Raw genomic sequence first — 26,566 nt, forward strand, 5'->3', positions numbered from 1 at the left:
AGTCGAAGTACTATATTTGGCTGGGGTTTGCGGGGATCAGAACCCACTTGAAATGAGATGATGTGATGAGAAGACAAGACGCAGAAAATAGCACAAGTATCTCATACAATAAAACACGTTTGACGAACGATTTGATGGTGAAGATGTAGATTGAATATCTGTCAGATATGGCGTAGATGGCAACCACAATCAAAGTCTCTGAGAAGACGGCGCTCACTTTTATTTTCAGCATTGCAACCGCAATAGCCACAAAAACAGCAAAACAAAAATCCCAAAACAAGCCGAAATAACAAAGATCAAACTCCACTTGAATGAGAAAAAAAAAGTAATCGCCATATACCATTTGTTGGCTAAATTTATTTATTCCATTAGAAGCATTCAGCCAAACCCCATGAATTTGTCAAGCCACCAACGTTTCGCTCATTACTTAAATAAATATAAACAAATTTCTGATTTTTGGGGGAATTATTCTCTAGTATATATTAAACCCAAGTAATCCCAAATAAATATTTGTCTAAATACACAGCAGCAAATACAAGGCCTAATGAATATATTTTTTTATTTATTCATTTAATGGGATTTATTTATTAAACAGGGAACTCAAGGTTTAAATTTTTGGTATATGCTAAACTTTTTAGTTAAAAATCTACATTTAATTCTATGAAATAACATATAAATGATTATCATTCCCGCCCTTTCACCTGTAACTTTCCCACTGTGAATGGTTGATGGTTGTCAAAAATCTGCGTCTCTAACGTTTGCCCTGCTCATTAATCGATTTCAGAAAGGTGGCACAGTTATAAACCTCGAACCATGAAATCGCATTAGAATCCAAGTCAATGAACTTCCACGACCGCTTGGCGTTTATTTATGCAATCGGAGGCCCAATTAGTTTCGAGAATGTCTAAAAAAAAACCGAAAAGCCACTGAAGTATTCGATTTGCCATTCGAGACAAATGCCCAACTGATTAAAACAAATATCTTTTTTGCACTTTGAAATATCTGAGTAATTCTCCAGCGCATTCTTGAAGATTTGACACAGTTCTGATGAGGAAAAACCTGTTCTCAATCTGTGCTAGAATTGGTTTTTATTTTGCAGGTTTGCCTTTGTTTGGGTTTGCATTCCTACGATTCTAAAAAACCAGTTACAGAATCTATAATTATCACTAAAATTACATTATGCAAATTGAAATTTGCATTTTGGTATTCATTGAATTTCTCCCTTTTCTCAGCGTCAAGTTCATTATCCGAGAATTTTGGATTTCTTTTCAGCTTGTTCGTTTCATTGGAGTTCAACGGTTAAAATCTAAGTTCAAGAGATTTGAATAAATTACGAAACGAATTAGCTATTTCATTTTGTAAGAGACAAGAAACTTATTGTAAAATCTTGTGCTAAAACGATTATAGCATAAAGAACACAGTTTAAATATTATGTGGATAAAATTCCTTACCTTTCTAATAATCTTTTGTATTTGTTGGTTTGTTTTTGCCTTTTTTTCTCCATTACAAAAGTATCTAGGTTTGTGTACCAAATGAACAGGGCATTAAATTAAAACCATATTCAACAGACTAACCCCAATTATGGTCGACCAGTTTTATGATAAACATTTCTGGCTTAAATTAGTCGTAAAACAAAAGACTCAAGCAACAAACTTGAAGCGTAATTACAACTACGTGCTGAGCGTTATTTAACTTTACGTTGATCCACGAGCAGAACAACAAAAGTGAAACAGAAGTAAACAAATGGCGCTTTCAGGTTTTAGGGGATCGGCACTCGTAAAAATCACTCAATAAACCAACGGAAATGACTTGCTCAACGAAATACGAAGGCGGCAAAACAAAAGTATTTCTTGACCAATAGAAATTTCATAATTAGCCGCCAGTGAAACCCCGCAATGTGAGCTAGCCAAATCACATTAAACCAAAAGCCAAGAAGAAGCTGATGTACTACGGTTGCTGCTGTGAGGCATTCGTGCATTTAATTAGCCATTTTCACACATTTCACTTTCAACAAGCTGCCAAATTGTGAAAAGCCAAGATGCTGGACAACTTCATGAGGCAATTGTTTTTTTTTGGTTTTTGTTCCTCAATGAAACGCAAAAAAGCCATTAGCCGGTCAAGTGCACAAAGCGTAGGTTGGTTGACAAGAACGTTGCTTGTATCTGTATATCTGTGTATCTTTGTATCTGTGTATCTTTGTATCTGGTCATCTGTCGCTTCCTCTGTTTTGTCTGTCCACCACAAAAAAAAACTCAGCAGCGGTGAATCGCTTTCAAGTGGCCAATTTCTATTTTTCCCTCTGCCGTTTTTATTTGTTTTGGAAATCTTTTTTCGTTAATTGAAATTTCCCATCGCATTGAACTTGAAAGCTCGCAGACATTTGGCATAAATCTCAATCCGCCTGCAATGGCCAAAAATTCGATTTCCATTAGGCAAAGAGTCACATTGATTGGCAGTCGATGGCCCGACGACATGGCCAATATTTGGCTTTCCTTTTTTCGCATTTTTTCTCATTTGCCCGCCGAACTTTGATTTCTAACTGCGTAATTAGCATTTTTGATTTGTTTGCTTGTTATTGCTGCTCAATTTGCATTTGATTCCCTACCCACATACTTGAGCCTCGATTAAAAATAGATATTGCGCCGAGAGCTTAGCTCATCAAAGTCAAAAAGTGATTTACAAACCTGTAATAGAACAGAAAAAAAAAACGGAAATTAATGACCAAATAAAAGTCAAAGAGAATCGGGCAGAAAAAATATATAAGAGTATCTACAAAAAATAATAGTTAAATTTATATTATGGGAGCTTCCAATTTAAATTTATTTTATTTTTCCGTGAAAGGTTTGAGAAAGTTTTTTGTATACTCTTTTGCCATCTTAAATTGACATACTAAAGTAGCATAAACTATTCTTAAACAAAAGCATTTTTTAGCAAACGCATAGACTTTAAAACTTAAACAGCACCGCTTTTACTTTGAGATGCTCTCAAAACGAGGCAATTTATTCGGCCAGGGATTTGTGAGTGCTAAAATGGAGATTGTAAGGAGTATGCAAAATGAAAACACCATAAAGCCAACGAACGCAGTTGGTCGAAACTTCATCAGTGGATCGTTTACCACGGCAATTGCAGCTTAGCAACGCAAATTGACCGTAATAAGCATTAGCAGCTTCACGGAGCTATCCGTTCAGCCAATATAGACTCTCTTATTAGCCACTTAATAAAACCGAAAGGCAATTAAATCTGACTAGCTAAATAGCAGACTTTGTCTGATGCATGGTATTGACGTAAAACTGCAGACAAATGAAATACATGCCACACTAATCAGGTAATAATGGTGTGGTATATCAACCATATTCATAATAACAGGCTAAACTATCAAACGCCAACGTTTTTCAAATTTTGTAATTTTAATTTACCTCACAAATATCCATAACTCGAAAATTACAAAAATCTGGTTTCAATTTTCATGATTTGTTAAAAATAGTTCGTGGAGTATCAAAAGAAAAAGTAAAAGACTATTTGCAGACTTCTTTAAAATCAGAGTGTCGGCAACTAACTCAAAAAGTGAAATGAAAAAACGTTAAAATAAAGAAACCTCAATAAAGTTTTAATAAATTAAAAGAAATTCGATTTTTTTCCAGTTACAACAAGCGTATTTCAAGTCAACCACATCGAAAATAATTAAAACTTTAATTAAAAAAATATAATATTACAATACTTTTCTGTAAAAACTTTCGTTTAATTTAAGGTGAATTTCAAATTAATCCATTTTAAGTACCATTATATATAGATATATCTATGAAAACAATTTGTGATAATAATAATTAAATTTCCACAGAAATTTCACCTTTGGTTTTTCTGTGTCTCTTTTAAATATCAAACTTTTACATGATTTATGCTTTTATGTTGTTTTAGTGAGCTATTAAATCTTCACTGTTTGGCTTTGCATGTACATTTTCTTGACTTGGCTATCAATAACATTTAATATCATTTCATTTTTCCTATTTTCGACTCTGGTTTGCCCGCATTGCTGTGCGCTGTTTTGGTCATTAAGAAATTGCTACAAATTACTTGTGGCGTGTGTGCAAAAGCTGTCTGCCGTTTGCAACATTTGCCTTAATGCGATTTGCATTGAAAACGGGCACAAAAGTCGATTTGCTGGGCTGGGCAAGGTAAAATCGAACAGAAAACTAAAAACTGAAACTGAAAACTGAAACTGAGGTGGAGTGGAGTGAACAACTGTACAGAGACTGCAAAATAAAACAGAGCTCAAGCTTATTCGCGGGCTATTCACCTGCATTTTGGAATGCTCGCCGTTTGGCTGGCCCAAATAAAGCCTTTTAGGTGTGAACTTTTTTACTTAGCCACACTTTTCCACTGGTCCGCTCAATTTGAATTCAGTTTGAGGTCATTGGATCAAGCCAAAACTTGTTCCACTTGGCTTTGCAATGCAAAGCAAATCGAATAAAATAGATAATATCAAAATTGGGTCGACATGCGTGTTATTATTTGGCGTGTTGAGAAAAGTGGGTGGGGATACGTAAATTATATACAATATTCGATGGGGAAACGTTGAAAATTGCATTTCCATAATCAAATTGTGGCCAACCGGGCGTATTCGCAATGTCCAATTGTCCCAGACGCTTCGGCATTTTTTAATGAAAGTTTTGGCCGTTTGCGCGTTCAATTTAATTTCTACAAAATAAATTGTGGCAAGGAAATTCACAGCAAAAAAAAAAAAAAACTATAGACACGCCCACGAAATGATTGGCAAAACCGTCGAGCAATTATGTTTATTGGCTGCTAGCGATTATTGCCGCATTCTTTTCCCTCAACCACGAACACACAAAAGGCTTTCGATTTCACAATCGAAATGGTTAAACTTGTTCTTCGAAGGCAAAAAGCTGGCACAGCACTGAAGTGGACCGAAATGAGGTAATAAATAAATATAGAAAATTATAACTAAATTACTGCGATCGGTAGATTTATAGAGATAAAACTTGGTTACATGATGAATTCAACTTTATAGTTTTTTAGGTAGTCAATTTTAGAAAAACATCGTTTCTGTTAAGCATTTGAGGAGAAAACTGCCATTTAAAGAAATATAAAACGTAGCAGAAAACCCAATCAAAAAATAATGTCATGCTTTTACTTTAAAATTGGTAATATCTTTAAAATACATAGAAATAAGTCATTATGCTTATGGTGGGCATTTTGTAATCCTATTTTTTTTAGAGGGACACTTTTTTTTTTAATTATTTAATAGCATCTACTTTAGTTGTAGCAACTTGTTTACTTTACGTGCAATAACTTACAGAAACACAATATTAACCTTTGACATTTTACCAACATCTTCAATGTCAACACGTTTGCTAGACGATTGAAAAATTTCAATAGCAAATCAGTATTTTTCCCTGCAATCCATTGCCATTAGCCAGTTGAAAGAAACGCGATTCCCTGGTGGAATTTTCAATTTCAATTGGAACCGAATCAAAACAACTTTCAATGCAAATGCAATGCTGCACGTTAAAGGCAAACCTGCAACTTCGTGGGTGAAGGAAAAAGGCGGCTAGTCAAGTAGTGACATATCGTTTGGTTCACCTGGCTGCCTGATGGAAAAATGCGGTTAATGTGGCTAATGCCAATTGCCGTTGCAGTCTTGAGGTTCAGCTCATGCACTTGTACAATTTCCTAATTAAGTCAAACGCTCTGGCATGTTTTTGTTTATTATTTGTATGGTCTTGTCAGCTCCCATGCGAATGATATGTTCAAACAGCTTTTTATGTGTAAGGGTTCACTTTGAGATTTTTTCGAGCGCAAGTAAGAGGTGCAACCTTCAGACTTAATTCAATAGGAAACGAGAATACAAGATATGCATTTTAGTTAGAACTGAAATATAAAAAAGTTTCCTTTCAAGCAATAGGTACTTTCAATTCTTCCCCACTTTCTCTACTGCCATTCTAATGCTTTTATCTGGCCATCAGTTAAGTTAGCAAGTGCCAAATATCCAAATTAGACTCCTTATTTTATTGTTTGCCAAAAGAAAGTCAATCAATTAGCTTTTACCATTGTTTTTTTTCTTTATATATCTAATTAATAAATCTAAAAAAGAAAATTTATTTTGATTTATTACAAAATAAGTTCTTTAATTTATATTAAAATAAAAATTTTACAATTTCTGTATTAATTATGTGACATAAATTTGTAAAGTCAAACCAATTACAATTAAAATTTAGAAATGATCAGGAATAATAATTCAAAGTTTTAATTTAAAATCTGTCCCCTGATAAGACAGTTACTTAATTGTTAATTGATAAGTTGTTAGATTATTACGATTTAAAGCAAGGAAAAACAAGAAAGACAGCAAACTTCGGCAAGCCGAAGTTCATATACCCTTGCAGCTATCGCAAGAATTAAATATTTTTGAAAACATTAAAATTATGATTTACTTGCGTATATGTTTAAAAACATTGAAGCTATGACGATTTGCAGCTTAATTATTTGATTGTTCTTTTATATATTTTTATTATTTGTATGGGAGCTATATGATATAGTCGTCCGATTTTGATGAAATTTTAACCATAATTCTGAAATATTTAACCATTGCTATATGTCGAAGAACTAAACAAAAAATTAAAAAACAGCAAAGTTATAATTTTTTTCAATTATTTTTCCGATTGTTCCTATGGGAGCTATATGCTATAGTCGTCCGATTTTGATGAAATTTTAACCATAATTCTGAAATATTTAACCATTGCTATATGTCGAAGAACTAAACAAAAAATTAAAAAACAGCAAAGTTATAATTTTTTTCAATTATTTTTCCGATTGTTCCTATGGGAGCTAAATGCTATAGTCGTCCGATTTTGATGAAATTTTAACCATAATTCTGAAATATTTAACCATTGCTTTATGTCGAAGGACAAAACAAAAAATTAAAAAACAGCAAAGTTATAATTTTTTTCAATTGTTTTTCCGATTGTTCCTATGGGAGCTATATGCTATAGTCATCCGATTTTGATGAAATTTAAACCATAATTCTGAATTATTTAACCATTGCTATATGTCGAAGAACTAAACAAAAAATTAAAAAACAGCAAAGTTATAATTTTTTTTTCAATTATTTTTCCGATTGTTCCTATGGGAGCTATATGCTATAGTCGTCCGATTTTGATGTAATTTAAACCATAATTCTGAAATATTAAACCATTGCTATATGTCGAAGAACTAAACAAAAAATTGAAAAACAGCAAAGTTATAATTTTTTTTCAATTATTTTTCCGATTGTTCCTATGGGAGCTATATGCTATAGTCGTCCGATCCGGCTCGTTCCGACTTATATACTACCTGCAATAGAAAGACAACTTTTGGGAAAGTTTCATGCAGATAGCTTTAAAACTGAGAGACTAGTTTGCATATAAACGGACGGACAGACGGACAGACTGACAGACGGACAGACGGACGGACAGACGGACAGACGGACGGACAGACGGACATGGCTAGATCGACTCTACTAGTGATGCTGATCAAGAATATATATACTTTATAGGGTCGGAAACGTCTCCTTCACTGCGTTGCAAACTTCTGACTGAAATTATAATACCCTCTGCAAGGGTATAATTAAAAAATTATCATGTTGGATTTGAGTATCATATATTAATAAATATAAACCAAATTGTTTTCCGTCATAACGTACGACGCTTTTCGATGCATTAGCGCAGCTGACCATTTCCGTTGCATAAGAGTGGATTGATTTTCATGCATTTCCCAATCGCGTTTTTCACTAAAGGAAGTGATCGCTTAATAGATTTTACATTTTGACAGTTTTACGCAAAATGTAAATTAATTTGCGATTCTCGGGCGGCGGCACGAATGCAAATAATCCGAGTGGCACTGAATGTTCGAGGAAAATGTTTGCCACTTCAAGGAAAACGACGAATATGAATTCCCCGCTGTGCCCGAGCCGTGGTTAAAGCCATTACCATTACCACTGCATTTGAGCCAACTCCGGCCAATGTGGTAGTTTGTTTTGGTCCGAGGCTGGCCAAAGTTGATGGACTCGTTTGGAGCGCCTACAGCAGCACTAAAAGTGAATGCAGTGGGCATTTCGGGGAGCGCGGAGGGGCAAATCGACGCTTTAACAATTTGGTTAAAGTTTAATAAACTTTATGAAATGTTGTCTTGAGTGGGAAATGCAGTTGGTCCGCATGGAGTCGACGACTTCAATGACAATGGTGCAAAAAGGGGAGGGGTGAAGGGGCGGCGTCTGGCTGTCAAGTGAGTTTTCGGGGCGATAATGTCCATGACAAAACAAAAACAAATGAGAAAAATGAAAATCCTAGGAAAACCACGGGACATCAGGAAACAGCCAGGCTGCGTTAGAAAGTGCCCATTATTTGGGTGTATTTTGTATTCAATTTTTTTTCTGAGTTTTCAATTCAATGTTCGCCTTGTTTTTCAGCATTTCTCTCTGTGTCTTGAGTTTGGCGATTTTTGGTGGCTTCTTCGAGATATTACGCAAGCGGGAAATATGCATTTGGTTTCCCCTTTTGGGTGACATTTTTATTGCTTTTTGTGTTGCAGGTGAAGTAGTTATGCAATTTAATGTTGCTATCTTAAGACAGAATTTACATGGTCATACTTTCCCCTACATATTTTTAAATCTTGAACTAGAACTATGTATAATATTTGTTGTTCAATTTAATATAGATATCAGTATAATATCTTTATCAAGATATATCTTTTAAAATAAACATTGTTTTTATTGTTTTTAAGTAGTGTTGTTTTCATAAATAAACATTTCATTAAACAAGCTGTGGGCTTTAGTACACCATAAATATTGAAGAAACTATTTTAAAAAAACCAAGATCTTGTTGAAGATCTATGTGACCGATATTATTAATGGTTATTTTAATTAAAGTTGATCCGCAACCAAAGAAGTCGACTCTAGACCAATCTCTACCTACATTTCTCACAATTGCCATTGGCTTTCAGACACACTGAATATTATCATCAATATTTATTATAGATTGTCAAATTGAATCGGTGGTCGGTGATCGGTGGGCGGGGGGCGTGGCCACTCCCGCCAATTGGTGCCAAAGCCGCAAAAAGGAGGAGAAAGTGAGACAGCCAAATGGCATGGAGCGCGAATGGATCGCTTCGAGGGTTATCATTATGTACTCATATGCAAAGGCAGTCCAGCAGAATCCAGTAATTACAATGCACGTACATACGTTATGTTACATATCGTACATGCTGATGAATTGTGGAAGCCGGGCATCCGATAGATACCATTTTGATTAATCGCAGCGAAAAGAGAGCGAAGAAATTAGAACGCCAGTGGAATTCGACTGGCTCTTGAGCGGTTAGTTAGTGTCCAGTGTAATTACGGGTTGTATTCGACTACCAAAGGCTACAGTGAAACCCCAACGTTTGTAACGAACTGATAAGCGCGTAATTAACATGATCAATAGGAAGGTAAAGTGTGGGGCGGTGCGGTTTCAGCCATGGCATCCACCTGGCCAAAACGAAAACTCCCATGTGCAGCAGAAATATGTATGGTTTTTGCCCCCTTTGCCCCACGACAGCAAAGTATTTTTAAGGCGTGTTGTTTGCCGTTTTCAATAGATTTTTGTCTTTAATGACTTTTGGCTGGGCTCCGCCAGTCGAAACTCGAAACTCGAAACTCTTGGCCAGGCTTAATGGCTTCGATCGTTTGGCTTTTGTTCTGCACAGAATTGGCTATGTGGCTTTCGCGAGTGGGTTTGGTTTTGGGTTCTCCAATGGGTTCGCAATGGGTCTCGAATGGATTTTCTATCTATCTGCAGGTGTCGGCATCGGCTTTTTTGAGGGGAATACCGCTAGCCGGGCCACATAATGAGCCCGGTCAACTGTCCGGGAGATCGAACAGGTGTTTGATGGACCGTCCGGCGGTTTTTCTAGCCAAAAAAAAAAATGGGTCGCACACGCTGGGCGCAAACTTTTGACATCGATCTATGATTGGCTGGAGTTGAACAGGTTATTAACTTGCTAAAGAGTTAATTATGTTGGAAGCCCAGAAAGGAATTTGAACGGAAGAACGCTATTACTCATTAGGTATTGGAGTATAGATTTATATTCATATTTTTTTATTTTAAGAAATTTAATATAATTAAACCTTATTTATTATACAATATTATATGTTTTTAATATAAGAAAATATTTATAAAAAGTGTACTCAACTATATTATTGATAAATCATAAAAAACAATCAAAGAACAAGAATGTTTAAATACCCTTTCAACTAAAACCAAAAGTTTTATACTTTACTTTACAATTTCACAGAAAATCATTCCCTATTTTAATGTTATTCATAATTTAATTTTGACCAAAAACTTTAAACTAAAAGAGCAACATTAAAAAAATGTCGCTTTAAAGTTTGGAATTTCGTATGCTAAAGTCGTCAGTAGTTTTTTTATATCTCGTACTTATTCTTTTACCTATATATACTCATTCAATTTTAAAATGGAAATAAATCCTAATAAAACCCAAAGTAAAGACATCTTTTCAGCCAGGCATTTCATTGATTAAAGCTTAAAGCAATATCAGAAAGTCCCATTAAAGTCAAATCCACTTGCTAATAATTTTGTTTTGGCACAAATTGCTAAAACGTTTTAAACCTATTGAACAAACAGGGTTTCGAACAATGCAAAACAAAGGCTGAAATACCGGGTAACTCATTAAATAAAATGAGAACAAGCCGTTTGCCAGACTGAGATGGTGGAGAAAAAAAAAACAAAAAACAATCAACAGTCGCAACAGCAACAACAAGAATAAACCACAAGAAGTTGGTGCAAAATAAAGTCCATAACAAAAAAAAAAAACAATAACAACGGCTACAACATCAACAGCAGAAAATACCCAAAGATGAAAAGTTCAATGCACGCCAATCGGATTAAGCAAAGAAATTAAGTAATACTTGTACTTGTGGAAATTCATTGAAATGGAAGTGGGCCTAGAAAGGTGTCAAATAGAAGGGAAGTTCGGAGATTGGACGGAAGTTGCCGCCCAGGAAAAAAAATAACTAAAAGATAACTCTATAATTTTCAGTCATAAGATTAATCTCTCACCTTTAAGTGGTCAGAAACATGTACAAAACAGTTCAAACCCAAATGCGTAAATCCAAAAATGATTAAGACGAAGTTTTTAGTTTCTCACAATTACAGTATGTTTTTGGAAAAAAAAACCCAAAAAGTTAGCACTCCGAACGAGGTGTTTTGGGTTCGTAAAATGCGCAGGCGTTACGAGTTTAAATTGCACAAAACCGGGTTTTACAATTACACGGAATCGGGAAAAGCGAACCGTACGCATCGAAGCTTAAAACTCAACTAACCCAAAGTTGGGGCTCTCGTCGATTCCAATTCCATCAAGAGCCCCGCGCTCAAAAGCTTGTTTATAAAAGCTTTTAAGTGAATGAGAAAGCTTTCTTTGGGGCTTCTTGGCCTTTTGAACTCAGCCAAAAAGTTGGCTAACAAGTTATTGCTACCAAACACACTCTAGCGATATTAACATTATTAATTTTTATGAGCATTATTATACAACTTTTTAAGGGGAAAAAAATCGAACCTCAAGTTGATTTTTTAGGCTTCGCACAGCCAAAAGAATGACATTTGGCCAGTATAACTTAAAAAATCAGTTCGTTGCAATAGTTAAACAAAAACCAGAAAGAAATCGTCTGTTTTAAAGTATATTTTAACTATGTATTTATATATATATATAATTATATAAAATTTAACCATTAATGGACCAACAATGAAAGCCATGCTCGCGAATAAAACGAATTTTGGGTGTCATAACTTTGTATTTATTTTTCGTATATCTACATAGTGAAATACTATACGAACTGGCTCTCAATGGAATGTAAATTTAAAACGGACTGGAGAGCCTCATAAGTTAAGTTTTGTATTAATTTGTAACCGAACTTTAAACCAATCTTACCGTGTCAAAAGGAATCTCAAAGAGAAATTTCAAACTTGATAGTTCAAAATACAACACAAATAAAACACAAATCTTAGAAATTGAAAATAAAAAGCATCGAATTAAAATTGGTCTTGACCATTTCTTATAAACATTTTCTGTTGTACATAGTTTGTATTTTATTCAAGTGTTTTGCTCTGCTCTATTGAGTGGTGTAAAATAGTTTTAGTGGGTTCGGATTAGGGCTACAAAAGAATTTCAAATGTATTTTAAAATAGGTGCAATTTGGATATAAACATAAATTGAAATGTATAAATATTGAATCAAATCACGACATGCTTGGCGTACACATATTAAATAATATTAATATCAGTTAGACTCAGAGACGTTCTATGAGCTAAATACAATGCTTTCGTTAGGCGAGTAATTTAGTTAAGATTTTCTTCTTCTCTTTTTTTCTTGAGTTACCATTTGCGTGTTTAATATTAAGTTTTGTGTTTTCCAACTTGTACAATTACGAAACGTTATTTGGGTTTTGCAATTACAATTAATAATTGAATGGCATCCTGTGTGCTTCCCCTTTCTAGGCCTAGGCCCCGCCCATTTCGTCCACGGCAATGGCGCAGAGCACGTACATCATTCCGGCGCTAAGGAGAGCCGTAACCGGCACAGTCACAATCCAGGCGTAGGCAATGTTCCTGAACAGATGCCAATCGACACTGCCATCTGCCGTGGGCGCGTCATTGTTCTGGCCATCCTTATCGATTCCCGCCTGATCCTGATCCCGATCCTTCGTCTCGTCCTTCTTGCGACCACCTGCACTCACATGTCCCACGAAAACCACCGAACCGACCTTGCAGTGAGTAGTCGAAATGGGCAAGCCAATTTTGCTGGCCAGCAGTACGGTTATGGCGGCTCCGACTTCAATGGTAAATCCACTGTAAAACAAAACAAAAGCAATTAGTTAATGTATGTACATATGTATAAAAATATATTATGGATAAATAGAAAAATTTAAGTTAGTTAAAATGTAAAATATTCATATTCATAATTAAACTCAAATTTAAACTTAAAATTATTATGTACTTGAATTTGAAATATGATTTTAAAAGACCATAAAAACGTACGTCGATGAGGTGATTTTGGTGAGGTCATTGCCAATGGTCTCGATGACACGCCGTCCCCACAGCCAGAGACCCACGGAGATTCCAACGCCGCCATAGATCAGAATATAGATGGGACTTTCCGCCTGCTGCATAACCGATCCCTCGCGGTAGATCATGTAGAGGGCGATCAGTGGGCCGATGGCGTTGCTCACATCATTGCCGCCGTGCGCGAAACTGCCGAAGGTGGCTGTCAGGATCTGCAGGAACGAGAAGAGCATGGAGATTTCCTGGGTCTCCTCGGCACCGCTGGCCCTTCGACCGCCCGCCGTCGTTCGCTTCAGCTCCTCCTCCTGCTCGTTCAACGCCTCCTTGCTCTCGATCAACGGCACCTTGCTGGAATTGGGCGATAGGGTGGAGCTGATCAGCAGGTCAAGACTGCCGCCGCTCTCCACCACCTGCAGGTTGTTATTGGTGGCCTTGGCACCTCCGACTCCCGAATCCGTTCCGTTGGCACTCGCCTTGTGCTGGAAATGGATAAGTATTTTTTAATAAAATGTGATAAAATCTTGATTACTATAACTATTTTTATAACTATTTTTTTGTATTTCATAAGTTAGGATTTGAAGCGCTTATATGCATTATTAAAATATGAAGAAGCGTTTTAATTGTGTCTTCTAATATTATCTGTTCTTATGTAGAATTTAAGAGGCTATTATGTATTCTTAAAATCATTTCGATTTAATAGCAATTTTGGTGGTCTGTCAGTGGAATCACTTCAAGAAAATTAAATTTTAAATGGTATTTTTATATAAGTATATGTACATCTCCCCTGCCTACTTGTTTATTAGTGAGGACTTGACCATACTTTTTGCTCATCCTTGGGCGACTGCACCCGCTTGAAGCACTCCTGCAACTGGCGTCCGTTTTGCTGCTGCTGCTGTTGCTGTTGCTGCTGCTGCTCGTCGATGAAGTTCAGACTGGTGATGGTCAGATCGGTGTTGTCCAGGCTCGCCTTGCCCAGCAGGTCCTCGGCCTTCTTGATCAGCAGCGGATCGATCTTGTACTCCTCGCCGGGCGCATTGTTGTTCTTGGCCGCCAGTCCGAAAGGGGCCAGCTTGAAGGTCCTGGGCGAGTTGTCGCTCAGCGAGACCAGTTCGGTGATTTCGGCGATGGCGGGCAATGGCTTTCCTTCGCTGACCAGCGACAATGGGCGGCGCTGCTTCTTGGGACTTCCCGACGGCGAGGACTCTGAAAGTGGATTTGTGGAAATTTTTATTCAGCAAGATCAATAGATTTATTTGTACAATAATAGGCTCTTAATTTGGACCTGTTCAAAGTCACATACTGTTTATTTGGGTTTCATTAAATATTTATCTTAAACAAATGCTATTGTACTATTATAGGCCTACTAAAAAGGTGGCTACAATCTCTGTATTAACAACCTAGTTCTAAATTATACTCGATGGCATATGGCATAATTTTGTGTTGTGCCTAAACAAACAAGTATGAAACATCTTCCAACGATTTGGCTATAAATACTCGGGCTTTAGGCAGAAAAGGCACAACGATTCCAGTATCAGAAGACATAATCCAAGATGCGATCCCAAGTAGCTATTTTCTTTGGTTTGGTGGTCCTTTTGGCGACTGTCTTGGCAGATGATCCGGCCACGCCCACTGATCCTAGCACGCCCACTGATCCTAGCACGCCCACTGATCCTAGCACACCCACTGATCCTAGCACGCCCACCGATCCTTCCACGCCCACCGATCCTTCCACGCCCACTGATCCCACCACCCCTTCGGATCCAGCGACGGCCACCACACCCAGTAGCACCACTGCAACCACCACCGTAGCTCCCAGCACCGTGGCACCAGGTGGCAAAAAGAAGGCTACCGTCACGCACTACAAGCGCAAGATCAACCGACCAGCCAGGGTCCGAAAGATCCACCGCAAACGCGGAGGTGCCGACAAGGACCGCACACGCCGGAACCGATCCCGCCGGAATTAAGGCAATACATACGAATTTGAGCCCCGCAGAACCGAACGATTTGGCTAAACGACCCATGAGCACTTTTTGAACCCTATTGTTATTTTATTTGTACTTAAGTTTTAACTATATTCGCAATATTAAATGAAGAAATTAATTGGTCTTACAATTAATCAGCTATCTGACTATAATCAAAACAAAAATTATTGACAAGTGCAAATTCAGCCAGGCTTAAAACATTAAGAAAGAGAACAACTATAAAAAGCCGTGCTCCAGTTAACCTATTCTTAAGCTTTTTAAGATGAAGCAAATATTCACATTGCAATAAATGGTTATTAGCATATTAAAAGCAAGGCTTACTATTCTTATCCCTATATTTTTATTTTAAGCCGACTTCTTACGATGAAAACTATTTTAGGGAAAATTATTTTTTGTATTTTACCATTAATAACAGAGTAGAACATGAATAAAAAAACACACACACTTTATATATAATATCAACAGCAAAGGAAATCTAAAAAATGTCATCTAATCTATCTTATGTCAGCCTGCCAACAAAATGGAGCAATCAAGAATAATTAAAATCAAACGATTAAGTCTTGTGAACTTTTTTAAAGCGTGACATTGCAAATCCTATACATTAAAAACAAAAACTAAGTATGCAGTATTATCATAGACTGCACCAAAACTCTGCTGTTCAGTGTCAAAGGTCATAAGCTTCTGAATCGAAATTGACGAATTTGCCGAACAAAAGCTTCATACAATTTTCGTGTTTATTTTACTAAATTGCAAAGAGAAATACTTTTCAAAGTCAATAAAAATATGGAAATCTGATAATCAGTTAATCATTTAATATTGCAGTTATTGATAAAAATATCTAAAATTATAGAAAACTAAAATTGCGAGGAATAAATGGGTCAAATAGAATCTGCAGGGTACGATAAGGTGTGTCTTCTTTAATTCCGGCTGGATCGGTTCCTGCGCCTACGAGCGCCACCAGTTCGGCGGACCTTGCGAACCTTGGCTGGTCTCTTGATCTTCCTTTTGTAGTGAGTAACGGTTTTCGTCTTCTTACTGGATGTCGAACCACCAGCTGTAGTGGGTGCGGTGGTGGATGCCCCGGTGCTCGGAGTAGTGGCCTCGGTGGGAGTGGTGGGATCAGTGGGAGTAGTGGGATCAGTGGGTGTGGCGGGATCAGTGGGCGTACTAGGATCAGTGGGCGTGCTAGGATCAGTAGGAGTGGTGGGATCAGTGGGAGTGCTGGGATCAGTCGGCGTGGCGGGGTCATCTGCTGCCAGGGCAATCGCAACAAGGGCCACCAGGCCAAAGAAAAATGCTAGCTGGGATCGCATCTTGGTCAATGTCTCTAATGTGCTTGTTCTGGCTGAAGCCAGCGTATATATAGCCAAATGGCTGGAAGATGTTTCTGACATGCTTTCCTCAAGCAAACAACAATATATTTATGTTTGCAAATTGACAATGATCTAACTATTTGGGTTATTTAAACAAAAATTGAATATATCATCTATCTACTGTTATTTTATTTGTACTTAAGCATCTACTACATTCGCAATATTAAATGAAGAAATTAAATGGTCTTACAATTAATCAGCTATCTGACTTTAACCTAGCCAAAAATGATTGACAAGTGCAAATTCAGCCAGGCTTGAAACACTAAGAAAGAGAACAACTATAACAAGAAAGGAAGCAAACTTCGGCAAGCCGAAGTTCATATGCCCTTGCAGCTATTGCAAAAATTAAATATGTTTTAAAACATTAAAATTATGATTTACTTGCGTATTTGTCTAAAAACATTGAAGCTATGATGATTTGCAGCTCAATTATTATACAGATATTTTATATATTTTTATTATTTCTAAGGGAGCTATATGATATATTCGTCCGATTTTGATGGAATTTAAACCGTAATTCTGAAATATCTAACCATTACTATATGTCGAAAAACTAATAGAAAAATTTAAAAACGGCAAAGTTATAATTTTTTTTGTATTTTTTTCCGATTATTCCTATGGGATCTATATGATATAGTCGTCCGATTTTGATGAAATTTAAAACGTAAATCGAAAATATTTAACCATTACTATATGTCGAAGAAATGAAAAAAAAATTAAAAAACAGCAAAGTTATAATTTTTTTTATTTATTTTTTCGATTGTTCCTATGGGAGCTATATGCTATAGTCGTCCGATCCGGCTCGTTCCAACTTATGTACTACCTGCAATAGAAAGACAACTTTTGGAAAAGTTTCATGCAGATAGCTTTAAAACTGAGAGACTAGTTTGCATAGAAACGGACGGACAGACGGACATGGCTAGATCGACTCTACTAGTGATGCTGATCAAGAATATATATACTTTATAGGGTCGGAGATGTCTCCTTCACTGCGTTGCAAACTTCTAACTGAAATTATAATACCCTCTGCAAGGGTATAAAAACGTATGCAGTTATGCTTGAAGTTCTTTATATTATCATGGCCTGCACCAAAACACTGCTGTTCAGTGTCAAAGGTCAGAGCTTCTGAATCGACATTGACAAAGCACATTTCTTTTGCCGAACAATTTATGTTCAGAATAGGATTCTCAGGCGAGAATCAAGCTTATAAAGTGTACCACAGCTGTATAAAAATTTCTTGTTTATTTTACTAAATTGCCAAAAGATATACTTTTCTAAGCCAGTAAAAACATGGAAATCTGATAATCAGTTAATCATTTAATATTGCAGTTATTGATAAAAATATCTAAAATTATAGAAAACTAAAATTGCGAGGAATAAACGGGTCAAATAGAATCTGCAGGGTACGATAAGGTGTGTCTTCTTTAATTCCGGCTGGATCGGTTCCTGCGCCTACGAGCGCCTCCAGTTCGGCGGACCTTGCGAACCTTGGCTGGTCTCTTGATCTTCCTTTTGTAGTGAGTAACGGTTTTCGTCTTCTTACTGGATGTCGAACCACCAGCTGTAGTGGGTGCGGTGGTGGATGCCCCGGTGCTCGGAGTAGTGGCCTCGGTGGGAGTGGTGGGATCAGTGGGAGTAGTGGGATCAGTGGGTGTGGCGGGATCAGTGGGCGTACTAGGATCAGTGGGCGTGCTAGGATCAGTAGGAGTGGTGGGATCAGTGGGAGTGCTGGGATCAGTCGGCGTGGCGGGGTCATCTGCTGCCAGGGCAATCGCAACAAGGGCCACCAGGCCAAAGAAAAATGCTAGCTGGGATCGCATCTTGGCCAATGTCTCTAATGTGCTTGTTCTGGCTGAAGCCAGCGTATATATAGCCAAATGGCTGGAAGATGTTTCTGACATGCTTTCCTCAAGCAAACAACAATATATTTATGTTTGCAAATTGACAATGATCTAACTATTTGGGTTATTTAAACAAAAATTGAATCTATCAACAATTAAAGTTACTGTTTGATCACTGGTAGCTTAAGTATAAGTTTCTAAGTCTATAAATGGTACTATAAAAAAAAATACTAAGCCCTTAGTTAGAAGGATTACTTATTTATTTTATTACACACTAAATCTATTCAGCTCACCCACAGAGTCCTCGAAGTTGAATTTGACCGGATTCTCGGCCCGCAGCCGTTTGGCAATTTTCCGGCGCTGCAGAGGCACCACCACCAGCTGCGTGAGTAAGGCCACCAGCAGGGACAGACCAAAACTGGCGCTCAGGGCTATCCACGTGGGTATGTTGTCCATGTAGAGCAGCTTGGGTCCATCCAGCACTACGCTGATCACATTGATGAAGAACGTCACGCCGTAGAAGATGGGCAGCGAACGGAATCCCGCCTTGAGTGGCTCCTGGGCACGCAGGATGAAGCGGCGAATGGCCAGGAAGAGCAGGATGCTCACAACTCCGCTCAGCACCGGCGAGATGAACCACGATCCCACAATCGTGCCCAGGGTGGTCCATTTCAGGCCCTGGGCGCCGCGTGCCACCAGCGAGAATCCGATGGTCGAGCCCACAATGCTGTGCGTTCCCGAGATGGGCAGCTTCAAAAAGGTGGCCACCAGCAGCCACACGGCACTACTGGCCAAAGCCGACACGCAGCCCAGCATAAGCACGTCCTCGGAGCCCTCGTAGAGTCCCACTTCCAGGATTCCCTTGCGCATGGTGTCCGACACCTTGTAGCCTATAAGACAAAAAATAAAATACATATTAGTACATATTACTCAAAAACAGCTTCATTTTGCAAATAACTTTTTTTTAAGTTTATTTAAAGAACTTCACTTCTTAATAAACAAACGTTTTTACAACTTTTTTTTTTCCATTTCGTTTACAACGTTATTTAAATTATATGAATTTAGATTATGCGAAGATATTACGTTTTTAAAAATTAGAGTTTTAACACTAAAGACACTTAAGAAAGTTGTATTTACAAAAGTTTTAATTTATTTCAAACTACTTTTTTAACCTCTTGATTTATAAAATATTTAAATTTATATTTTTATTAAAAAACGCTAAAAAAAATTTCCTTTGTATTGTTTACCAATATTTAGTTCCTAAAATTTTTTCTTTAAATCCAGTCATAGGGTTATAAATATTTTGTTTTATTGTTTATAAATATTTTGTTTTTTCCAATCTTGTTCTCCAAATACCAATTATCAACGTGTTTCCTTACTAATTTGGTAAGTTTTATGATATAGTATTATGACTTAATATTTCAGCAACAACTTAGTGGTTATAAATATTATTGAATGACTTACCAATCAAAACGGCTCCCGATATTTCGCAGATGGTGGCCAGAATGCAGGCTTGCCGGATGGTGAGTACTCCAGAACCCACACTGGTGCCAAAGGAGTTGGCCACGTCGTTGGCGCCGATGCCGAAGGCCAGGATAAAGGCGATCAGGAATCCGAGGACCACCATCCATAGTAAGTCCGGCGAAAAACTCTCCATGTTGCCGACAATGTGGTTCGGTGTTCAATGTAGCTCAAAACTCTTCGGTGCAAACCACTAAACTTTCTCAACTCTGACTAAATACTGATTACTCTTCGCGCTCCTCGAAAACCTAACTCAAAAACTGTATGCAGTAATGCGGTGCGGATTTAACTGGGTGGTGGATGACTTGAATTGTGCAAAACAATCGTTGAGAACTTATAAAATACAAGACTACGTAACAAATGAGGGTCGAAACAAAAATCCAAATTGGTTAATAAGTGAGAAATTCTTTTCAAATATTCTCTAAACAGCCATATTTGCGCTTAAACTTCATTGTCGTTATTTTCATAATGAAAATAGGGGAACAACTCGCCGCTTGGAACTGCGAAGGTGCGATACTTAGATGACTAATTACCCTGAAATGTTTACCCTTCTGTTTAAAACCCTTTGGTTTGGAGCCTCTCTTCAAAGCTGATGACCAGCTCTGTCTTAAAATAAGCAATAAATAAATAAAATCCTACAAATAACCCTGGGTTGGACAAACAACACCGAAACGAAATGAACAATATTCCAAATTAAAATCCTTCTCCTTGACTGACAAATTCCTGCTGTCGACGGAATTTGATGCTCAATGTTGGGAAGTATTCAGAGGAATTCTCTCAACATTAATTCCACTTGTATTCGTTTAACTCCTGGATGACTCCTTAAGCAATTGTTGTGTTTACGTTTTGAGATTAAACGATAGTTGTTGATGTTGTTGATTAAGTGGATATATAGTGTTGTTGTGTTGGTTGTTATTAATTAATTATAATAAGTTTCTTGTTATGTTGAAAAGGAGTTAAGAAGTGTCGAGTTGGTAAACTAAAATGTGGAAGAAGGTCCTATCAGTAAGTTATTATTTAAATGCAAAGGACTCTTACCTGACGTTTGGGGTAGCAAAGTTGTTTCAACCATAGAGAATTATTCACCATGTCTGAAAGTAAATTAAAAATATTTTAAAAATTTGTGATGTTAAGTATTGTGACTATTTTCCTACTCAAATTGTATTAATCCACAACTAAACCTATTCGTTTAAGCACTATAAGCCTTCTGAGCCAAAAAACTATTTAAAGCCCATTTTAATAGCACACCTACAATCCAAATTCAAACTGGTAAGATCAGCATCAAATCGGTTGTCTAAAACACTTTTGAACAACGTATGTAATAATTACACACTTTTTAAAATAAGAAATATAAATAATTTCGTATATATTAAAACTAGAAATTCGAATTTTCAGAGTAACCATTTTTTATAAATCAAATAAAACTAAATAAGAACAGACTTTTATTTTTATTAAAAGGGAAAGAGAAACGCATATTTGTTTCCACATGCTCTCCGTTTGATTTGGATCACGTTTTAGCTACTTTTAACCGGTAACGAGCGGAACTCAACAATTCAATGAGTTTTCCAATTGAAATTGAATTGTTTGATATGTGGACTTGTTTCTAGTTTTCTTTCATTTGTTTATTTTCAGATCCAGTCAGACCTACACGTTCAAATCTTTTGGGAGTGCGCGGTGTTGCGACAATTCAAATGAAAATTTGCAATTGAAATTGTAATTGTCGCCCGACGTTATTGTTATATTTGTAATGATTGTTGTCGTCAGTGTAAATGCAGCAAACAATAGATTTTCATTGCTTCCAATGAAGATCAATGACTGCGTAATTTACTAATGTAATTTATTTATAATGCTGTTGAACTAAATAAAGTACGACTGAAAACAACCATATGTTATTATTTTAGCCACGTGAATTCCTCAATGTACAAAATACATCATAAAACGTTTAAATACCTAAGGGATCCCCAAAGAACAAGAAAACAAAAGAAAACAAACCAAAATAACAATTCCATTTCGCACTTTTTGCAAACACGCAGAAATATTCAAACAACGCAAATAGAAAAACCCCAAGAAAACCCCATCCACAAACAAGTGGAAGGCAAATGACGCCAAGAGGTCTGTGGGTGGTGGGTGGCAGTGGGGTTAGAGGTCAGGGGGTTGAGAAAAGTAACCAGGACAAATGGCTGACACCGCGGCATAGCAAGGTCGCGACGTCGCAAATTTCCATATTTGCGTGCTATGTCATCGGTGGGTGGTGTACGCTTTTCACGCTCTTCAACCTTTCCACCCATGACCCACCAGCCATTGGGTGCACGTTCTCTATTCTCACAATGGAAATGGGAAGGAAACAATCATAGGTTTGTGGTTATAGCTTCCAATTTGGTAGGGTATTTTGAACTTTTGAACTATAAATACGCAAACACGCAAGTGTGCTGGCTAGTTTTTGAGTCACTGCATTTGAAAATAAATGTTTGATTATTATTAAATGATATAGATCGATTGAAATGAGTAATAGAGAATACCAAAAAAGATTTAAGGCAATTCTACAGGAAATATTTGAACCATTACTGAATGGTTTTGTTTTAAAGAACCACCAGTAAATAGTCCTTTTCTATTTAAAGTCCGACGACAATAAATCAATTTCTGCACATTGTAGATTGAGAAATAACTGTTATTGCCTGGCAACTGGGCAGTTTGTAATTGGAATAAACCGTTAAGGCCGGGCATAGCGAAGGTTGGAGGGCAGTGGGTGGTTGGGATGCGGGCAATCTATGTGCACGGAGAGGCTTCAGGTATTGCTATTCCCATTGCATGACAAGTAAATGGAATTAAAATGGTTTAAATGGCAAGTGCATTATAACAACAGATGACATAGGCCCAATGTACACTGTACAAAATTTTAAAACCTTAAACAGGTAAAAATTGAGACCAGCTTTTCTTGATATTTTGTATGCCAAAGAAATCTTAAGAGTTTGGAAATCATTAAAAATATTTTTAAATGTATACAACAAAGCAATTATAAGTTTGCTTGAAACGGTGTCATTATATTTCATCGGGAAAAAAACATTCTTATTTTTTTTAATTTAGTTAAAAATAAAAAATAAAGATTTATCATTATATAATAATCATTATAGCTTCACTTATTGTGAATGTTTAAGAACGCAAAAAAATCGAAATTTAGTTAAAAGAATATTTAATTTTTGCAATATCTGCAAGAGTATATATTTTGTTGGGTGTACAATGCACTGAAAACCTTGACATTGCCGCCTACCAACTGCAATTGCGATTGCAATTATTGCTGCAAACAGTAAACTGCATTTAATATTGATTTAATTTGCCGCACTGTCCCAAGGACGCCGTAGGCTCAAAAAAAAAAAAACTGAAAAGAGCGGCGTAATATGGAGGCCTGCAAGCGATTTTTCCTGCACGCTCACCCAGCTAACACAATTTCCACTTGTTGTTTTGCCGAGGCGGTGGGCTCACTTTTGGGGTGGTTGCTACCACAAGTTCAAGGTCGTTCCGCCGCCACGAAATCCAGGGTAACTTTTTCAAATTAACACCGCCTCATCCAATGGCCATCAAACTGTACATGCAGTGAAGACTCTTTCCCGTTCCAAACCTTAATACACGGCTCAGCACAATCCAATTGGAAACGCACTCAGGTGTGAAAGGGATGCTCACAGATAATTAACAAATACCTGCAACAAGCTGCAGCAACAACAACGAATGAGCGAAGGTCGTTGAGCAATTAAGTGAACAAAATTAAAAGGCTGCAAAAAACAGACGAGAAATTTATCTCAAATTCCAAAAACGAAGTATTATACATAAAAACAATAGAACCCTCAAAGAATATTTGTGTTTATTCCATATTAAAATATGCAGTCTTAAATATTTTTTAAACTATTTCGTTTAATAAGCTTTAATACGGAAATAACTAACTTTTTAAAGTTAAAGTTTAAAGCTATTTTATATCGGAGAAATAATCTTAGTAACTTTCATATCAGCTTACAAACACAAAACTAACACATTCAATACAAAACTTTATATAGGATATTCCAACTTTCGAGTGACCACTGTTTTTAGGCAAACGTTTCTGGCACGTGTGACTGTACAAATTCGAGAAGTAAACAAAATAATGCGGGCCTCGTTTGGCGAATTTTACCTATTGCTGATTATGCTCTCTTTTTTTTCTTCTTTTCTACCTTCTTGGCATTCATTAAAAGAGTTTAAACTTCAAAGCTGTTTGGCATTTTTGTGGTTTTTTTCCATCACACGCGATCCGAAAATGGAATCACGATTTTGTCGGGTGATATTTAAAACGTGTGCATAAAAACAGAACAAAAGGCAAGTTATGCTGCCTCATTGAATTTCTTATATGTACATATGTACATATTGTGTTTACATTTGTTCAGATGAACATAAATGTGTATTGAAATACCATTCCCATTCAATAAATTTTGGGCACTTGGCAACAGGCAACTGTGGGATAGAATTCGTAAGACTACAAATCAAATACGATCAAATTTTGGACAACATTCTTCATAATTTTTAAATACATTTGGTTTGCTTTTTGCACATTTTTATTTGCTACTTTTGTTAAAAATGGTTAAGTTTAAGATTAGACCAAAGTACCGGAAACATAGATCCAATAAACTATTGAGATATGTATTTGAGTTATTAAACATTTTTTAGAGGAGTTATATCGAATATAATCCCTGGAGAGGAATCTTTAACTCTAACTGTACTTGTCAGTTTGAGAGGCACTTGTGCAATAACCACCGAACCAGAAATTGCAATTGGGAGAGCACTGTATCGCTTTAATTCGCACACACACTTCCCATCCGGCAGTGAGTGTGTACACGCTTTGACCTTGCGGGGTGGCTGCCACCCACCAGCCACGTACTCTCAAACCGACTCATTCATTGCCCGGTCCAATCGTTTTACCCATATATCATTATGTTGCAAAAACTATTGAAAATTACGTTGCTTGACGTAAGCACAAAGAAGTTATATTCAGAAAAGCCAAATATATAATTTGAAAGTTTTACAGCAAGCGTATAACAGATTTGGGGATTGTGCTGTCTGTCGTTGCACTATTTTAAACTTTAAACGCATTTCGGAGAGCTGCTCTATTCAGTTCTTTTTCTGCCTGTTAAATTTAGTTCCCAGACGCAAAAACTGTACACAAAAAGATGCCGAAGTTTCGCTTATCCCCTCCATCTCTTCGGCTTCACAGTGGAACACATCTGTGCAACAAGCGTATTTCATTTGTATCTGCTAGGTTGCACAAGGGTTTAACCAGAAAGGATTTTATAATTTCACTTTTACAATGCCATGAAAAAAGAGGTTTTGACATGCCGGTCCGATTAACCTTTTTGAGAGAGAAGGGTATCTAAAGCAAAATGTAATGTTTTGATTAAAATAAACATTTTTTAAACATTTAAGATACATTTTTAAAATTACAAGTCTAAAAGACCGGATGAAAAAGCACAAAACTATTTTTAACACAAGTGGAATTAAGTAAAAGGAAAAAGGAAATAACAATAATTTTTTTTTCTTCTTAATATCAAAAGATAAGCCTTTTTAACGAAAAAGAAACTATAAAAATTTGAATTAAACATCCATTGCTTTTGCCCATGTGGAAGTAGTTTGGCCTTAAAGTAAGGCCTTATGAGGAAGCAATTTTAGGGCGGATGAAGTCTTAATACTTAGTGATACGATAATAAGATACCATATTTGCTTGGTTCTAATTGAAATTACGCCTTCAAGTAGGCTACAAAGTATTTCATAGTCGGGTCCACCGATTTGCTATAGAATTTTACTGGGAATTTTAAGAAAAGCAGATATAACAAAAGATTTTTACATTTCACAATAGAGAGCAGCATTTCGCGAAAGGATGAAACAAAAAGAGAGGTGGGGGGCGTTCGATAATGAATCATTCTAGCGGTGTTGTTGTGGGGAAATGAGAGAGACCGAGAGAAAGCAGGGGGAGATGGACTGTCTGGAAGCTGCCAGAAGAGAGGAGAGAGCGAGAGAATGCGCAGGGAAGTAGCTTATGTCGCACCTTGTTGCAGTTGTTGTTGCTTTTTGGTGCTGCTGCAGCTGCGAAGCAACAATAACAACCACAACAGAGACTTGAAAACAGCTGCACACGATTTCAATGACTCTCAAACTGTTTTTGCAAAATATCGGCAAGTAACTGTACTCTGGACGACAGGAAAAACAACACTTTTTTTGAAGACCATGTACTTTCGAATTGGGAGCCACAAAGTACTTTTTTTTCGTATTACCGCCCCACTTTTCTCCTCACTGAATCGATTGCTCAGTTTATTGATTTTTCAAATCAAACATTTTGTGTTTGTTGCTTGTTTGATTTTAGCTTATGTTTGTGTGGGAAAAAATATTGGCGAAAATCTATCACATACACACACACACGAGACGAGCACACCCACGCGAAAAACACGCGGCGCCAGTCAGACTACAAGGATACAAAATGATATATCCTGCCAGCACACACACAACCACGCGCACTGAAAAGCTGGCCAGGAGCGGTTCCAGTGGGAGACTTTTAGATGACAGCCATTTTACAAGATGTGGAGTCGTTTGGTTTTCTCCTTTAAAGATACTCACTTGATCAGCAACACTTTTTCAAATCAATAACTCGATTATTGAATAGGGACGAAGTCGCGCGCAACCACCGGCTTGCTTTGAGAAAGTGTGACCGTTGGTATGGCCGTTCAAATATG

General features: G+C 36.9%; 2 protein-coding genes across 5 annotated transcripts in view; both read right to left on the reverse strand.

Moving 5' to 3' along the window:
- The window catches only part of LOC108150226 (brain-specific angiogenesis inhibitor 1-associated protein 2), a 34,322-nt gene extending 22,946 nt beyond the window's left edge, over positions 1–11,376 (reverse strand). For all 4 annotated transcript variants that reach the window (XR_001774661.2, XM_017278272.2, XM_017278271.2 and 1 more), the window contains exon 1: positions 11,109–11,376. The gene's annotated coding sequence lies outside the window, so the exon portion shown is untranslated. The remainder of the gene's footprint in view (positions 1–11,108) is intronic.
- A 450-nt stretch (positions 11,377–11,826) lies between these two features.
- LOC108150326 (sodium-dependent phosphate transporter 2) lies at positions 11,827–26,541 on the reverse strand. Its single transcript, XM_017278447.1, has 7 exons — positions 26,451–26,541; positions 20,862–20,914; positions 19,767–20,802; positions 18,596–19,192; positions 13,927–14,309; positions 13,083–13,585; positions 11,827–12,893 (listed from the first exon to the last, which is right to left on the reverse strand). The coding sequence occupies exons 3-7, from the start codon at positions 19,957–19,959 to the stop codon at positions 12,545–12,547; spliced, it is 2,025 nt and encodes a 674-aa protein (XP_017133936.1). The 5' UTR covers positions 19,960–20,802; positions 20,862–20,914; positions 26,451–26,541; the 3' UTR covers positions 11,827–12,544.
- Positions 26,542–26,566: the final 25 nt, after the last annotated feature.

This window comes from Drosophila elegans, unplaced genomic scaffold (genome assembly GCF_018152505.1).
Source record: "Drosophila elegans isolate 14027-0461.03 unplaced genomic scaffold, ASM1815250v1 contig_208, whole genome shotgun sequence".
Lineage (NCBI taxonomy): Eukaryota > Metazoa > Arthropoda > Insecta > Diptera > Drosophilidae > Drosophila > Drosophila elegans.